General features: G+C 40.0%; 2 protein-coding genes and 1 long non-coding RNA gene across 13 annotated transcripts in view; 1 reads left to right on the top strand and 2 right to left on the bottom strand.

Annotated features, from left to right (window-relative positions):
• Positions 1-724, bottom strand: part of LOC102076670 (uncharacterized) — a 57,996-nt gene extending 57,272 nt beyond the window's left edge. The window contains exon 1 of the long non-coding RNA XR_001224080.3: positions 606-724. This is a non-coding gene — a long non-coding RNA (uncharacterized LOC102076670). The remainder of the gene's footprint in view (positions 1-605) is intronic.
• Positions 725-1,099: 375 nt separating this feature from the next.
• tmem98 (transmembrane protein 98) lies at positions 1,100-7,641 on the top strand. Of its 2 annotated transcripts, none has more exons than XM_005468919.4 (8): positions 1,100-1,234; positions 2,138-2,231; positions 3,080-3,295; positions 4,856-4,987; positions 5,099-5,132; positions 5,407-5,522; positions 5,601-5,660; positions 5,894-7,641. In XM_005468919.4, exons 3-8 carry the CDS (start codon positions 3,165-3,167, stop codon positions 6,093-6,095), a joined length of 675 nt encoding a protein of 224 aa, XP_005468976.1. In that variant the 5' UTR covers positions 1,100-1,234; positions 2,138-2,231; positions 3,080-3,164; the 3' UTR covers positions 6,096-7,641. The 2 variants fall into 2 exon arrangements, with proteins under 2 accessions (XP_005468976.1, XP_003442175.1); XM_003442127.5 differs by having other exon boundaries at positions 1,111-1,234; positions 2,141-2,231.
• svilc (supervillin c) overlaps positions 6,783-17,405 on the bottom strand; it is a 22,732-nt gene continuing 12,109 nt past the window's right edge. For all 10 annotated transcript variants that reach the window (XM_005468913.3, XM_005468916.3, XM_005468915.3 and 7 more), the window contains 18 exons: positions 17,018-17,216; positions 16,633-16,799; positions 16,418-16,537; positions 16,202-16,338; positions 14,937-15,084; positions 14,671-14,816; positions 14,337-14,512; positions 13,619-13,763; positions 12,939-13,257; positions 12,663-12,814; positions 11,342-11,444; positions 11,057-11,264; positions 10,826-10,959; positions 10,588-10,743; positions 10,169-10,309; positions 9,951-10,063; positions 8,790-8,945; positions 6,783-8,557 (listed from right to left, as the gene is read on the bottom strand). In XM_005468913.3, the coding sequence (XP_005468970.1) occupies positions 8,468-8,557; positions 8,790-8,945; positions 9,951-10,063; positions 10,169-10,309; positions 10,588-10,743; positions 10,826-10,959; positions 11,057-11,264; positions 11,342-11,444; positions 12,663-12,814; positions 12,939-13,257; positions 13,619-13,763; positions 14,337-14,512; positions 14,671-14,816; positions 14,937-15,084; positions 16,202-16,338; positions 16,418-16,537; positions 16,633-16,799; positions 17,018-17,216 (2,810 nt within the window). In that variant the 3' untranslated portion in view covers positions 6,783-8,467. The remainder of the gene's footprint in view (positions 8,558-8,789; positions 8,946-9,950; positions 10,064-10,168; positions 10,310-10,587; positions 10,744-10,825; positions 10,960-11,056; positions 11,265-11,341; positions 11,445-12,662; positions 12,815-12,938; positions 13,258-13,618; positions 13,764-14,336; positions 14,513-14,670; positions 14,817-14,936; positions 15,085-16,201; positions 16,339-16,417; positions 16,538-16,632; positions 16,800-17,017; positions 17,217-17,405) is intronic.

Raw genomic sequence — 17,405 nt, 5'->3', positions numbered from 1 at the left:
CATTACTTGGGGAAATAATTGTGTTGCCACTTGTCTGATGAGGCATTGACGGACATTTTTAGAGACCGATTGTCTACAAGCCTGAGGTAATGGTTTTCAAATCATTTTGTTTTATTGTAATACTTGTACTGATTTTCCCAAATCTTGTTACTAATGTGCCCTTCATACAATAATAATTAAAAACTAATTAAAAAAAACCTAAACATTTTGAAACAATAAAACAACTAAACTGAAACAAGAAAATCAATTCTCTAAACTAAATTAAAATGAACTAAATGAAAAAATGAACTCAAATAAAAAATGATTAGAAAATATGCTGACACATGTTTTCAACTAATAGCTCTTTGGTATAAAAGTGTATTAGAACCACATTAAGAAAAAAAAATTTGCGATCGTTTTGAGAATAAAGTCGAAATTTCAAGAAAAAAGTCGAAATGTGCAGATAACAGTTGTTTCAAGACAAAACGCTGCAGCTGCGTTTGCAACATTGTAACTGAATATACTAAATGCGATGAAGTACAAGTATTTTCCTGCCAATGAGCATCTATGCAGATACATTTTTAAAGAAAAAATGCGCAAGTTCTTGCGTAAATGTATTTAATTACCTTTACAGGTGTAGCTTCCGGCGCCCTCACGCGTGCGGCAGCCTGTTACAGCAGCTCTGCTCATTCTGAGTTTCTTTCTTTCTTATCTTTTTTCTTCTCGTAATTTTTAAACAAATTTCCCACCTGTGGGACTAATAAAGGTCATCTTATCTTGTCTTAACAGCATCACTAGTAGCCCTAGTTTGCTAATTAGCTTCAGCCACTGCAGTAACTTCAGCACAGGACCTGAAGGGTGTGGCGAGTCACCTTCGCACAGGTGTTAGATGAGCAGTGAGGGTACGCCACCCAGTGTTAGCTGAACAGCCGTGTGTGTCAAACTCGCTGTAGATATTTCCAAAAGCAGCTTAACAGCCCAGCAAGAGCGCGCCGCACGCACACATGGTTCAAGCCTTCCGCATGCGCGCGAGACTAAACGCTACGCTGTCCGGCGCGCGCTGGGAAAAGTTTGATCATCAGTCACTCACCGTCAGCTTCAGCGCTGCGCCTTCAAGTGGCTGCTAACGAGCTGCTTTCCTGCGCGTTCACGTGCCAGGTCTGGAGATGTCGGTGCCGTCTCCGCGCTCCCGGCGGCGGAGCGTAAACTGTTTTGTCTCCTCACAGGAAACGACTAAAAGGACAAAAATGTCCAGGTAAGTCACCGGGAAATGCATAATTTGCTATCTTCTTTTACATCAAAAAGTGGCCTGGGAATTAAAGCGTAACCTTAGAAGTATTTACTAAATTTTAGCCTTATTTAAAAAGTTAGAAAGTCGATGTTTCTAATTGTGAAACACCGAGAATAGAAAAGTTTTATTGGGATTTGATTATTAACTGAGAATCCGAGTAGAGGTGTGTTTTCATTGATCTGTTGTTCAAGAAAAGACGATAAGAGCGTGAATATGAAAAGGGAACCCAAACTCACATTTGCAGTGGTTGATGTTTAATTGCATTGCTCTTCTCGGCTGTTCTAATGAAGGCCTTGTAGTGTGTGTGTGTGTGTGTGTGTGTGTCAGTTTGGATTTATGTTTAGATGGACTATATGTAGTATTCATAATATTATCACCAATTCCAGTAACTTTTTAACTTAGGTGTTTTAGTTTTGTTGCTCTTCTTTTTTCCCCTTCGGAAGCCCCAAAAAGTTTCCCTTGAAGAGTTGCAGCTTGTGCAGTTTTAAAGTACTGACTGAGACATGATTATTCCTCATTACCCAAATGCTGTATTACCTGTGGAAGCTCTTTAATCACAATCTAAACTGGCTCTGTACTTACAATTTTACTTAAGAGAAAAAAATGGCATGGTATTTTTATTGACTTTTTATTGAGGGCCACTTTGAGTACAGTTTTTGCTTTTAAGCATATTTATGGTTTTGCCTGACTTTTGAGATCTAATTAGTTACTGTAGCTGTCAGAAATTTTCACTGAAGTGTAATGAAAAGCTGTGCTGCTGCTCTTATTAACACAGACTGCACTAAGGAATGTGGGAGCGACTCTGTGGAGATTTTCCATGCCCCAAAATACCTCAAATCAATCTGTTTACCTCTGTTTCTCTTTTAGCAGAAGGCTTTACTGATTTTTCAGAAACCACTGGCCTGTGAAAAGACAAAGAGTCAGAAAAGCTCTCAGGCAGGAGAAAGCCCTGTATGATACGGTGAGTGTAACACAAATTAATCTGATTAGAGAATTACAGCATTCCATGGCACACACTCACAATCATCCAGGCAAATATGCAGGTTTACAATGTTGTAATGTTGAAAGTTCAGCTGCCCTACCTAATAAAATGTGCTTGTAACCATTTACAAAACCAAATCACTGCTTTTTAAGCGACCTTACAAATAACAAATCAGTTGTGCCGCACCTAGAGGGCTGCATTATTATCCAGTGACAGCTGCGCTGCAGAGTTTGCACACACATTAGTTACCAGGTATGGCAGGGGACGTTAATGAGTGACTAGACTGGGCAGAGGGCGTATACTTTACAATCTGATAGGCTAAATGCCATCTATATTAAACTGTGGATGATCCCAAAATACGTCGGTAAGTAGAGGTCAGGAGAGTTTCTCTTTTGTTTAGACTGTGAGCTTAGCGACATGTCTGCATGTATACTAGTTACACTATTAATCAAAGTGAGTCTTAACAGGCTTTTGCCACGTAGGAACTTTTAAGCTGTTGACTTTGTGACTTGCTACTGAAGATGTTTACCCAGTCTTGGAATAAGACTATGTACACTGAACAGTCTGTTTCCATTACAAATACTGTATGAAGTGCAAAACAAAAGGGCACTTAGTATGCTTAGATAAGGTTCTCTTTTATGTGTGTATTATAGGTGTACCTAATTTAGAAAGAGACAAAACATTTATTGTATTCTGCTCTCTGGCATGCCTAAATTGTACCGCAACAAAAATTTGTGAGAGAAATATCCAGAAGTGTTGTGATAATGTCTCTCTTCTGTGTTTTCATCCAATCAAACTAAACCTACCAATTATTCCCTCCACAACAGATGAGCGCCCATCTGTAATTGAGCTTGGGCACTTTTCCCCCTCGACGAGTTGCCATCTACAGGAGCTGTGGGAGCCAGAGTCGCCATGGAGACAGTGGTGATTGTGGCAATTGGGGTATTGGCCACTATATTCCTGGCCTCCTTCGTTGCCCTGGTGGTGGTGTGCAGACACCGCTACTGCCACCCGCACGACTTGCTACACCACTTCGACTCCAAGTCAGTGAATCAGCACAAAGCCTCTAAATCTATGAGACATGAGTTTCTTCTAGTTGAATTCAGGGTCCCAAAAATGTTACCACAATTCAAGTTTTTTGAAGTAAGAGAAATATCCATACTGTACTTGATACATTCATCTGGCATTTTTGTTATATACATAGAACAGTAATAAAATAAAAAAAACATCTGGTTTTATTAATTTAGAAGTACGCCCTATTTATTCACTTTGTCTTGGGACTTACCAGCATTTGACAAGGCTTGTAAATACCGGGTTGGACCCCATTTACTTTACAACTACCTGAATTTTTTTGTGTTACATAGTTCCAACTAGTTGCTGGAAACATTGCTGAGAGATCTTTCTCCATACTGACATCATAGCATTGCACATTTCCTGCAGATTTGTCAGCTGCACATAGATAATGCAAATCTCCCATTCCCTTAGTGTTATTCTGCTGGAAGTAATCAGTAGATGGGTACATAAAGTCATAAAGGGATGGAGATGGTCTGGAAGCCTGTGCGGTTTAAACAACTCTCAGTTGGTACCAAGTGGCCCAAAATGTGCCAAGGAAATACCCAACACTCCCAATAGCCTGAACTGTTTATATAAGGCAGAATAGATCCATGTTTTCTTGGTTTACTCCAAATTCTGATCCTACCATCTGAATGCCACAATGGAAATTGAGACACAGTTTTGGTGAGCTTGTGACAATCATAGCCTCAGTTTCCTGTTCTTTGTTGATAGAATGGTACCCAATGTGGTCTTCTGCTGCTGTAGCCCATATGTTGAGTGCATACCACGATTGTAACAAGTAGTTAACTGGGTTACTGTTGCCTTCTCGTCAGCTTAAAACAGTCTGGCTAGTCTCCTCTGACGTCTGGTAGCAACAATGTATTTTCTTCCAGAGAATACCTGCATATTTTCCCTTTTTTTAAAAAAAATTGGACTATTCTTAGTAAACCCTAAAGATGGTAGTGTGACACAATGCCAGTAGAACAGTGGTTTCTAAAGTACTTGGACCAGCCAGCCTGGAATCAACAACTATTCCATGTTCATTATCACTCAAAGCACCTTTCGTCCCCATTCTGATCTTCGGTTTGAACTTCATCAGGTCGTCTTGATCATGTTTAAATGCAGTGACAGATGCAATGCAATCGTGTGATTGGCTGATTAGATATTTGGATTAACAAGCAGTTGAAGAGGTGTATCTAATAAAGTGTCTGGTAATTCTAAATCAGGCCTTTCATCATAATAATCTAGGCATGTAGGAATATAATTTGGCCTTAACAAATGAATTTAATATGATTTAAATTAATAACAGTCCATTACCATTTAATCACTTTAATCAGATTAAATCTGATTAACAGAGTAGACCTCATTTTAAGGAACAGGGTTTGTGTCTGTTCAGCATTTAGTCATTTGGTTTTTAAAAAGTTCTTATTTCTTAAGTGTTTTGATTTATTGCAACACATATATGTAAATGCTAAATAATCCCAATCTGCAGTTACTCTCTGCTGTAATGAGTCTTTATTTAGCTTCCTCTTATTTCTGTTGTTTCACAGACCCACAGTGGATCTGATTGGGGCCATGGAGACCCAGAGCGAACCTTCTGAGCTGGAGCTGGATGATGTAGTCATCACTAACCCTCACATTGAAGCAATCTTAGAGAATGAGGACTGGATAGAGGATGCCTCGTATGTCTTACACGTGTCATTGTAGAACTATAGAAGTTTACAGCTTTTATGCATCTACTGTTTTCTGTCAGGGATGGCAAATAATTTCTTGAGTTTTCTTTTCTCCAACAGTGGTTTGGTGTCTCACTGTATCTCTATCCTGAAGGTAACAGAAATATTTAACTTACTGATTTAGCTCTAACTTTAATTTATATGTCTGTTTAGATTGAGTAGGCATATCCCTTCAAAGTCTTGAAGGGTTTTCTGACTTGAGAATGTCTCGGTTGTCAGCTCCTGTTCGTTTAAGCCACAAAAGCAACTTGTTGTCTACTAAGCATTAAAGTTAAATATTGAGATTTAATGACTTTTATGTAACTTTCTAATTGCTAGATGTTATTAACTTGGCTAACTGCTGCTGTTACAATTACTTCCACCTATAGATCTGCCACACTTTGACTGAAAAGCTGGTTGCGATGACGATGGGCTCAGGGGCAAAAGTTAAAGCACCAGCCAGCCTGAGTGATATTATCACTGTGGCTAAGCGGATCAGCCCAAGGTAACGTGGTACACTCTTTATAACTTTATCTCGTAACTAAGATGGACTGACTGTCTTTTATCGTTGTCCGTCTCACAGGGTGGATGACGTAGTCAGATCTATGTACCCTCCTCTGGATCCAATCCTCTTGGATGCCAGGTAATTTGATCTATTTTTCCAGAGAGGTGTGACTTCGATAGCCTAATGCAAAAGACTTTCAGCTTCAGTGATTGGTTAGGTGTCTGAAGAAGCCAGGAAGGAGTGACAACATGACTTGATTTATCTGTAATAATTTTGGAGATGGCCAAATGGATGATAGAGGTTGGGATAAAAATGCTTTTCTTCCTTCAGCAGCTCATTGATTTGAATACGTTTGTTTTATTCATTCTCAGGGCCACCGCTCTCCTCCTTTCTGTCAGCCACCTGGTCCTGGTCACCCGCAACGCCTGTCACATGTCCGGCAGTTTAGACTGGATCGACCAGTCACTCCATGCGGCGGAAGATCACATGGTGGTTTTGCGTGAAGCAGCACTAGCTTCCGAACCAGAACGATGCATACCTGGAGCTGATGCTCAGAGAGAACAGGCCATCTAATGCAAACCACCTGGTTCGTCTGAAGAGTCAAAAAGGCACACTACCCAAACTCATTATTCATTCCAGATAAAAGGTTGTGATCATAGATGCAAGGACCATGAAATATTTTTAAAGTAACTTCACTACACCTGCATAGTGATATTTTCAAAGTAGATCTCTCAGGCTGACACACAGACATTTTTATGTAACCCTACAGCAGATATTTTTACAGCAGAATGTCTTTGGAAATGTCTTCGAGTGTGCCATCACTGAGCGGTGGGCCTAAATCCAGCCTAACCAGGCCTGCATAGTCACATGGTGGCTTAGTCAGCTAATCCATTTTGAGGAAAATAATACCCATTAGCCAGTGAACCCAAAAGGGGCTCACTGGGTGAATTGAAGACTAACCCGAGATGGTTCCAATTTTGGAGGTCAGCTAGATGTGAATGTTTAAAAGAAAAAAAAAAAATCCCTCAGATAGTCTTATGCTGTTAAAAATCACCCAACTGTGAATTTTCTAAGATCAGCAGCAAAGGATTTAGATATTATTACCACAGAAAAAAAAAAAGATTTTTCTAGTTGTTTTTTCCTCTTGAAAGTTTTTAGCCACACTGGCAAATCTTAATATTAATTCAGATATTGCTATGCTGGTCTTACAATGAAGCTCTCAGTAGTTTGTTTGGCAAAAAAGAAACATGTACAGACAGATTGTAGAAGAACCCCAAACAATGTTTTAATTCTTTGACTTATTCTTGAGAGATTCCTCAACAACTTACCATGAAAGATGGTATAAGATGATTATCAAGCACAGGCCAAGAATGGCTGATTTCAAGCCAGCCCACTATTGCGGACTGCTCGTCTGTTATACATAGATTATCAATTCTTGCATAGGAAATGTTGTTTAAGGTTGTTGTTACATTTGCTGCACATGTGCACATCACTTTGCATTATCCACTGTCAGACTTAATCTCGTCAGTTGTCATTTAGGAACCTTATTTTCTGTGACAGTCGTTCTCCAGAAGTAGAGCCATATTGTAAAATATAAATTACTCTAGATGGAAAAAACAAATCTTAGCCTAATTAGCAAAGATTAGCATGCTTTTATTAGCATGTTAGCATTTTCTCTCCAGTGACTCTGGACTTTGTCACTGCTAGACAGTAAGTCAAGAAATGCTGACAACAAAATGAAGAAAGAAAAAAAAAAAAGTGTCTCGAACTCAGCCATATTATGCTAAATATTAGCATGCTAGCACTGTCAATATGAGCATGTTAACAAAATAGTAGGGGTTCTTTTTGTTTGCTACTCTTGTTTCTGTTTTGTTTTGGGGTCTTTTGTTTTTTTTTTAATGATGGACAATGAACCAACCTGAGAGTGACATCTTAAAAACAAATAACTAAAAATTGCTGTAGCTGTAGCATCCGTTTCTATGTGCATACTACCAAAAAAGAAAAAAAAACACAAACATTAAAGTAGACCGACATTCACATCAAAATTTGTTAAGCGGTACATGTGTTACATTGTTTTTCCTTTAATAAATAATGGGCTTCCATGCATCATTGAGAGATACAGTATGTCTTTGTGTACTGCTGCGTTATGAGGATGTTTGGAACAGTGTGTTGATTGAGGTGAAACTGAATTAGCGTGTTGCTTTGAGCTAAAGGGACGTTATTGGAGCATGTCTACCTGTCCCTTCATGCATAGCTAATAGTGAATCCCCAAGGAGCCTTAATAAGGCATCGCTCCCAGCCACAATGAGCACGTTGGCCACAGCTACAATACACATGGCACAAAGCTTTGTGCACACAAGGCTTCCAGACAAATGAACACATCAGTGTGACACATGATTGTAAAGTACACGTCACAGATTACAATGTTATACACTCTTATTTTAAGATTCTTGCGGTAATCGTTATGTAGGGAAAAAGAATCAAAATTGAGGAAAAACTGCAGCTCAGAACATATTGATGGAAAGATATTGATCAAGGAAGAAACATTTAGGAAGTGGTTAGCCTTTTTTGTCTGTTTACATTGTTTATTAGCATTAATCTTTTTTGTAAGCACTCCTATGTTTTCTTTCCAATGTTTGTTGCTGATGTCCTTATTTTACTCCCATATAACCTTTTTTATTATCTTTCACTGATTTGTACAGACAGTAAAAAGTTGTTGGTTTTTTTTCTCTCAACCATTTGGTAGCTTCAAAGAATGTCCAATAAAAAGTCCACACATTAATTTGACATAAATAAAAGTGATCTCTTTGTAGTTTTATTATGCTGTGAGCAATCCTTTGTGTGGAAACATGGTTCTTATGTCCCCCCATGCCATTTTCCTTTCGCAGCAGACAAGGAAGTCTCTGCTGTCAGAGCATCAGTCAGCCTCCAGTTTATTTCATTGTCTAACAAAACAGCCCTTTGCTTTTCTTCAGATCAATTTGCTTCCAGCTTGGGAGGGAGGCATATTCATCTCTCTTCATTTCCAAAATAGTCTGAAACATAATTGAAGTAATTTATTTATGGAGGAGACAAAGTAGAAATCAATTTTTAAATCCAATACAAATGTAAACATTAAAGTTGTGGCAAAACTTCCTCTCTGTATTTATCATTAGCTTATAAACATGAGAGCACGTTCAGTATTTTCATTCGGAAAATCTGGTGAAGGCTGAAGCCTGCTGGTCAGGGGACATCACTGCAAGCTGGTGACATCATCCATCGGTTTACCTGAAAGTCCTCGTTGGACAGGTAGACTTCCAGGCGCTGGGGGTCCACTCCTTCAGGAAGGGGGCTCCGCAGCAGCTCCTCCAGAGGATACTGGGTCTTCATGAGCTGGGCCAGGGCGTCCTGCACCAAGGTCAGCTTCGCTCGCCCTGTATCACCCTGAGTCACACCCAGTGAGTGAGACATGGCAAAAAAAATAGACATTAAATGTGTATTCTGTACATTTCTGCTTGAAGATGTATTTAAGCCATTTGTTACCTCAGTTACTGACAACTTTTTGCCAATTGCCAATGTTTTTTTGTGTCGCCACATTCGACCTGTGACTGACACATGATGCCCTTTCTTAACTAATGACCACACTGAGGGAACTCATGAAGGTGGGGCTGACCACTTTCAGATATGAGAGATTCTCCACAGGTAATGTTTAAAGTTTTGAACCATGTGCAAAATAATGTAAAAAATATTAGTCACCGAGATCCCCCTAAAAAATTATTTACAATAATTTCCTTTTTAAAATTCACAGAGAAGCAACAACAAAAAATTAACCTTGATTCTTGTGTGTGACCTTAAAGTTTTAAAACCACAGATATCACTTCTGCAACTTTAATCTAAATTTTTCTTATATAAATAAAGTTTAAGGAACAATTAGACCCTCACTTCCTTAGTGTTATAGTCATTTCGAGACCTGTGATGTAAGGACAAGGCAATAGAATAAGAGTGAAAGAAGGAAAGCTTTGCAATGAACCTTTTTTACCCCCAGACATCAACATGAATTATGAATTTATCCAACCTCTGTTTCATTTGTGATGAGCATGATTAAATCTAAAGTACCAAACACACATAGTGTTGTGATCTTGGTTAGCAGCTGCACAGCTTCTCCTCTGGCACCCTGCACGCAGGTGGTTGAAAACAGTGGAGGAGACCGAAGTATTAGAACTTGTTTTTGTATTTAGAAAAGGTGCTGCTCATTGGCTAACTTATCTTAGATGCTACAAGGTCGCCTTCTTCTATGACACAGTTAAGATTTGCACATGAGCCCTAAAAAGCAATGCTTTTTAATGTTCACAAAGTGGGAAGAAATATTGATTAGACAAGATTCAGAGGTTGTTAAAATTAAACCAAATTATAACATTTGAGCTCATTTCTGGATAAATGTGTTCGTACCTGTGCATGAGGTTCAAGGCTTTTCTCCCAGCGTGGGAAGACATTAGTGAAGGTGAGAGGCTCAGCCCCCTCGAGGATGAGATATGCATGTGGCGGCCTTCTCTGGTTTATTTCTGGGATACAGAATAAACAATTTTAAAATTCATCAGGAATCTGCAATACCTTTACTTCCAGGCAGTTCTGCATGAAACCAACTCCTCTCCCTCAGTTCTTATTACCTTTGCAGTACTGCAGCGCTGTCTGCATGGCACACTTCCTCTCATGATGCCAGAGTCTCCAGGCTGAGGAGCTCTCTGTCTGCTCAGGCTGACCTCTCTGCCACAAGTAGACCTCCAGACGGTTGTCAAGCAGGAACAAAGCTGGCACGCAGACAACAAAGAGGGAAATTGCGCAATAAAGTGGAATTACATTAGATTGTGTTTGACTTTGATTTTCCCAGAGATGTTTTTGGCGGAGGGGTGGAGGTGGGGGGGGTTAAGGATAGATAAAGTTAAACAATAGATGAGTGTATAGGGAAGCAATTTTCTGTTACTTTTCAAATGTGTATTTACTTTTGCTGATAAAAGGACAGAGGTGAGAAACTGAAAAGCAGAGTTGAATATAAGATGAATTTAGTTTGTTTTGTGTCTGTTTTCACCTGGTTGTGGTACACTGTACAGGCTCTCCTGGACAAAAGGCATTGCCATCACAAGCCCCGGCATCTGTATCGGACTCTGGAGCTCCTCGGCCTGGAAACTCCCAGAGGAGGCACTCAGGTGGAAGAGGCGAGGCGTGAAGTTATACTTTCCTGGATCTGCCATTACAAAAGTGTTGTTTCTTACTATGATTTGAAGGCTTACAGTCCAGAGCAAAGCACAGCGTGTGTCGTGTTGCACCTTGCAGCATGCAGTCATAGGCCTTCCTGTCCTTTTGTCCCAGTGCTGTCCAGAAGTCTTCTGGCTCTGAACCTTCCTCTACTACCTGCACCTTTACAGGGCTGCTTTTGCTTAAACCCACCTCTGATGGACAACTAAAACACACAAACAAACAAAAAATAAAAGAACATTCAAGCTAAAAAAATTGATGCTGAGAACTGTTACAAAGCACAATAAGAACATGTGACTCACATTTTAGAGAGGACCTCCACCACCCTCTTGCTGACTTCCTTTGTGCTGCTGTGAGCCTTACAACCAATCCAGAGATAGAGCACTCCCTGCTGGCCATTTAGCAGGACAACACAGCCTCTAGACCTCAGACCCGCACAGCAGCAGTCCACCTCTAACAGAAAACCCTCTTCTGGGAGCTCCCCTCGCACACAAAACAGACGCCAACCGTCTGTGTATTGATAATCACAACATTAAAACAAAGAAGAGAAGAAAAATGGACTGAAAACCAAGCTGATTTTACTCCACCTGTGTTGATGGAAGCTTCCTCTTGCTTTCCTTTGTGAATGACCAAGCCTCCCTTGAAAAGCTGCAGGAAACAGGGCGGTTCTTTTCCCTGAGGCACAACCACCTTACAAAACACACCACACAAAAGATGGTAAACAGCTGCACGCACTTATGTCTGCTGGAAATATCACCAGTAGTACTGGCTTCTCAAACTCTGTCCTGTGTTCCTCTCACTGTTGCAATATTATTTTTTTAAAAGAAGTGGAGGCTTCGTTGGTGTTGTGAAGAAGAAAAAGATGCAAGAATGTGTTCTAATTGCATTTCATATGTCCTTTGTGAGCTTTTGCAGCCTTTTCATGCTTCAGTTGTTTTATGGGGTCTGGATTTTTGTGCTTTTTAGGTTTCGATGCCTTTCAGGGCTAACTGCACTACAACAGAGTGGCACTATAATACTGCTTGTCCCAGAGTTCGAACACTTGTGGCTATCAAAGGAACCTCATAATAAATTCACCACCGATGTGCACATGCCAGCAGAAATAATATCAACTTCTGTGGGTAACACTGTGTAATAATCTGTTCTCAAAAGGGTCAATGTGTGGCCAGGTTCTCAAAAGGCACCAAGGCAGAACTAGTAACTAGCTAACTAGTAACTCCAGTAACAGCAATAACACTGACCATGAGGTGGAGATATATATAAATCCTATTCCAGATTACTTTCCATCACACAAAAGCAAAAAATGATCTCATACAGCAAACAGATAAAAAAGTTGTGGTGTGGTTTACAAAGTAAAATGTCATCACCTATGTCTGTTTTTTCATTCTTAATACTTTAAATACTCCATGGACTTTAAAACAAGCCACTTTTCTCTAAGCTACATTCAACTTTTGCTGCAATTGTAAACCAACCATATGCCTCTGTGTATTGAAATATACTGTTTCAGGAGCTTTTGCTGGGTGTTTGTTGTTGTTGGTGTCATTTTTATTGTCTGTTAAATTATTTATGCATTTCTTTCACTTCTGCACAGCCATTTAGGCTTATTTTCTCCTCCTACACTGCCTCTTTGCATTTTGCATTGTAATAAAAAATACTTGTAATAAAATAAAATAAAAGAGTTTTGCTTTTGCTCTTTGTTTCTCTTAATTTGTTTGGGTATACTCACACAATACAATGTTTCTACTAAGTGAAGTCCGTGCGTTCTTTGTCTTTATTTTATTGTGTTTTCTTTATACACAGTAAGTGAGGATAAAAACTTTTCACTGCTGTGAAAGTTAACAGTGAACAGTGGTATTACTTTAAATTACTATATAAGAAGGTGATCTAATCTGACTGCTATGAGCTTACCTGTGACTCTTCATGGTTCCTCATCCCGATGGAAAGGAAAGCAGCTGTGTCCCGTCCACTGACACTGGAGTGACGGCCTCGCCACAGGAAGAAGGCCGTCTTTTCCTTTGGTGCAGGATCTGTCCCACACTCATCTGAGCTGTCTGTGTTGTCTGTAACCGAGAGAGAGTGTGAACCATTTTTAAACTGTCTCAGTCAAAATATTGCCATAGCATTAAAAGTACAATCTAGTTATGCTCAAACAAACAAAGAACAAAAACAAAAAAGGTTACTAACCAGCTGTACTGATGCTGTACTTCCAGCGGATTACATAAGAGTCTCCTTCATAAAGCTGTCCGTTGCTCTCCACTGGGATTTCACTGTCGTCAAACTCCTGGACGTGCCAGGTGTCCACCGCTACTGTTTTAAGCTCCATCTGACGTTCCTCCGTCAGCATGATGACACCATGACCTCTCTGGACATCGACCCCAGCCAGCACAGTACGGACCAAACCGTCACCTTCTAAGCACTGACCCGATACTAGAGCTTTGGCATCGCAGGGACTCAAGAAGTCTGATGGAGGGGAGAGCGGCTGGGACGACTGGACTGGGATGGACTATGGAGAGGAAGCGCAGACGCTGAATTTCAGTGGATTAAAAAAATCACTTTTAAAAAGCAAAAGTCAAAATTGAAATTTAGATATATGCACTTGAGTTTCAGTAGAAATAAAAGGTAGCTAGTTATAAATAGGTTTTAGATATTTCCAGTCGATATTTACAGTAATAAAAATGTGTTTTTTAGTAAAAAATTTTAAGAGAGACTAATTTTCTATCAAGCTGGAAACTTAATAAAACTAATTGATCTAGATATACTCTTCACATCTATAGTTTTACACAAACAGTGTAATAACTGTAAACACACTGGTTTGAGTGTCTGAAAATTGCATGTGCTGCATCATATCTGAATGTGATGTGAACCTGCGTCTGATCCGTCCCTGAAGCCACTTCCTCTCTGCCTCCAACCCTGCACATCCAGTCCAGGAACTTCTCCCTGAACAGAGCCGTCTCGTTGCTCTCAGTGAGGACGCCGAACAGAGCCCAGCTGGGACGGCCTTCTCCTCGTCTGTGGACAAAGTTGTGTCATGAAACTGATAAAAGAACTAACACAAGCATTAAACAAAATAGAAAAGGGAGTCTGCCTTAGTTCAGACTCAAGCTTTACAGACATCCATTCACAAGAGACATAATTACACACACTATATATATACTTTAAAAGCTTAAATCTCATTAAACTGCCAAAAAACTCTTGAAATAAATGAAGAAATGAAGCCCTTTAAAGACCTTGTTTAATATACACAAGTTGTAATATATTTTCTGACTGTGGAATATGGTACACTGAGAGAAGAGCTTTACTCTCTGCAAGTATTTTGTAGTTTATGTCCACTTGCTTGCTTTAAAATATATCTTTAAATGTAAAAATATAGTCTGGACTTTAAACATCAAGCAGGGTTTTTAGAGCATGTCACATGGACACACTTAACCAAGAATTACTTTCTACAGAACGCATTTTATGAATGCACAGCAAACTTAATGTTGTATACAGAGGAAAGAGCCACTGCTTGGATTATCCATGCTTCTTTCATGTGCTGAGTATTTACTCTGCTCCTTTTTTATGTGTAATATATTAGTGACTTACAGCTGAATTGCAGGGTTACACTGAGTGGGATCCAGTGGGTTTACTTGACAGTTGCTGTAGTCATAAGCTCCAACCCACACCTGGTGAGTCAACTGGAGAGCAACATTTCTCCTCCTGAGGGAAACGTCCTGTCCGAGCCACAGATAGATCTCACTGCCGAAATCAAACACCAGGGCCTGGGCATACATGACAAAGAGATATCAACAGGGTCAGAGATTAACTGTCCTTCAGTTTTTTTTCTACAATCAAGCATTTAATGAACAAAAAAAACCAAACAAAAAGCAAAAACAACTACAATATAAGTATTTAGGGAGCCGAGAATTGAAGCTCAGACCTCAGAGGAGGCCAGCAGGGTGATGCTGGGGATGGAGGCCCAAGCCTGTTCATGAGGCACCAGTTTGTTTTCCACCAGTCTGTACACACAGTTGGACTCCACCACACTGCGCTCATAGAGCTCATCCTCCTCTGGAGCACCAGCTCCTGTAGGCAAAAGAAAAGAAAAACATTTTCAAATGTTTAGGTGAATTATAAAAGGAGAAAAATAGCAATCCAAAATGTGTTTCTCTGAGATATTTGAAAAGTAAATGTTTTACTTCCAACCTTTGTACTGTGTTCTTCCTCCCAACAGACTCCAGAAGTCTGCAGCCACACTGCTGTCAGAGTTCATGCCCTCCTCCAGGTGGACAATTTGAGTAGCAAAACAACCAAGGTCCCTTTGGCTCTGGATGAACAAAGCCAGCTCAGAGGCCTGACAAAAAAAAAGAAAAAGAAATGATATGATAATCAGCAGTAACAGAATATAGTTCATCCATTTTCTGCCACTTATCCCATTCGGGGTCAAAGGGAGGCTGGAGTCTATCCCAGCTGCCATGGAGTGAAAGGCAGTAACTACATGTCTTTGGACTGTGGAGGAAGCCAGTGTACCCAGAGAGAACCCACGCAGACACGGGGAGAACATGCAATCTCCACACAGAAAGGCCTTGGGCAGATGCTGGATTAGAACCTAGGACCTTCTTGCTGTGCTAACCCAAACAGAACGCAGTCTATAGTAAAAGCATATTGTAATTTCTTTTTATTTTACTACTGCAGTCTTTGCTGGCCTATATTAGGAATCTTGCAGGAACCTTGCCTCACCAAACCAAAATATTTCCAATAACAAGAACATGGCTGATCGCTACATGTGAAAAGAAATAAATTCAGACAGTGTCCCAACCCGTTCATGTGTGAAATCAGCTATAGTTTTAGACAAACAGATATTTGAACCTTTGTTATAATAATAGAAATGTACAAATAACTATAAACAAAAGAGTCTGTGGCAGTGTACACCTTCCTCTCAATAATATCACTTTTTTATGGAAGCTTGTAAGGAAATATTTGGGGTTATTATCTCAAAATGTTGACATAATTACTCATTCAGTGCTTTGTCTCCACACTTTGTCCCCATATATGTTTAGTACACTGTTCCATAATAAAATATAAATACATTTAAAACGCAACCAAAGTTAATGTTTAAAAGTAAATGTACATACTGTGATACTGTGATACTCATTAACTGAACTCTGTGATGTATGACGTTCTTGATTCATATCATCACTGGCCTTTATTATGCATTTAACACACAAACTGTAACTAACCTTTATGAGTCAATTAAGGTTTAATGCTTACAATTTACTGCAGAAACTGCTAACAATGCATTTTATGCACAGAATGCTCTTTGGGTCTTGAAGGGTAATATTTCATGCTATTTTATTTATTTGTTGCGCATAAATGTAAACCAATGATATTATGGTATATGTATGAAGTTATTAAAACATCCTTTCCCATGTAAATTTGCTATTACGCCATAACATTGTCCTGGGTGGTACCTTTGCTTTTTCTTGTCCGTTGGCAAACTCTCCACTCCACAGGATGCAGTGCTCTGGAGTGACCAGCAGGAAGCAGTCTCCGCTGTTCAGTGACCGCACTGAGGGCTCAACCAGGCGGACCTGAACATGCCGCCTACCTGTCATCACAGGTGTTGGTTAACCTTAACACCTGACCACAAGCAGATCATCACACAGATGAACCAAACCTTTCCTGACCTTTGATGTGAATTAGCATCAGGCTGCTGAAGGGCGGGTAAGACTTAGCTGTCTCGGCATCTAAGGAGGATTCTTCAGATCTTAAGGGAGGTGAGTCTGCCATAGACGAGTTCTTAGACTCTATAAAGAGAAAAAAGTGCAATATCAGGCAGCTGAGCAACAAAAAAGAAGGAAAAGTAACAAGAAAAGGAAGGAAACAACATAAATTACCGTACTTTTTTCTGCTTGGATCCTCTCCTGAGCCGATGAATTGACTCTCTCCCCCATGAAGTCCTGCCTGATGTCCTCTCTGGCTGCGAGAGCCCTCAGAGGGTTTCTGGAGCCTTGAGTCCGACGGGACGGACGTACCGACCGCCTGTGCTCTGCTACTGCTGAGGTCAATCTGCAAACAAGCACACACAGACAATACACTGTTACTGAAGATATCAGCTACTGTGTGTGTGAATATAAATTTGCAGGAAAATGTCTTTTTACTCTAATCTTTCCCTTTTAGCTTTAGCATAAAAACTACATTAGATACACAAATATATTTTGTATTTACTATGTAGAAATTGCAAGGACTTAATCTAATCTCACATTTGCAGGAAAAACTATGCTTACATGGGTGTGTTGGTCTGGCAGAAGACTCCCAGGTCCTGCTCACCCTCTGAGGCAGCAATCCCACCACAAGCTGGGGGGCAGGCTGAAGGAGGTGACTGCTCACAGTAGAAACCGCCATCAAACATGTTTGGTTCATCAACAGGCGTCTCTTCCTTTACCTCCTGAGTAGCGACTGTTGGTGAAGAACTCTGTGGAGTCACTGAGGGGGAAAGAAATAAAAACTTTAAAATACTTTGATGCTCAATGAGCTTTTACATTGTGGGAACCAGCGTTGCCCATATGATGATCAATGCATGATGGGTAACTCTGATATATAAAACAAGCACTGAGTCTAAACACAGAGTTTTTGTTTATTTGTTTGCTTGTTTTTCGTGGTTTAAAACTGCTC

This window comes from Oreochromis niloticus, linkage group LG4 (assembly GCF_001858045.2).
Source record: "Oreochromis niloticus isolate F11D_XX linkage group LG4, O_niloticus_UMD_NMBU, whole genome shotgun sequence".
Lineage (NCBI taxonomy): Eukaryota > Metazoa > Chordata > Actinopteri > Cichliformes > Cichlidae > Oreochromis > Oreochromis niloticus.
The sequence above is the reverse complement of the archived record's forward strand: the minus strand, read 5'-3'. Positions and strand labels throughout refer to the sequence as shown.

What these genes read in the sequence shown, in the direction of transcription:
- tmem98 (XM_005468919.4), top strand. Translation starts at nt 3,165, where the DNA reads ATGGAGACAGTGGTGATTGTGGCAATTGGGGTATTGGCCACTATATTC. An exon ending in CTACACCACTTCGACTCCAA is followed by an intron (nt 3,296 to 4,855) that starts GTCAGTGAATCA and finishes GTTGTTTCACAG; the next exon opens with ACCCACAGTGGATCTGATTG. An exon ending in CCAATCCTCTTGGATGCCAG is followed by an intron (nt 5,661 to 5,893) that starts GTAATTTGATCT and finishes ATTCATTCTCAG; the next exon opens with GGCCACCGCTCTCCTCCTTT.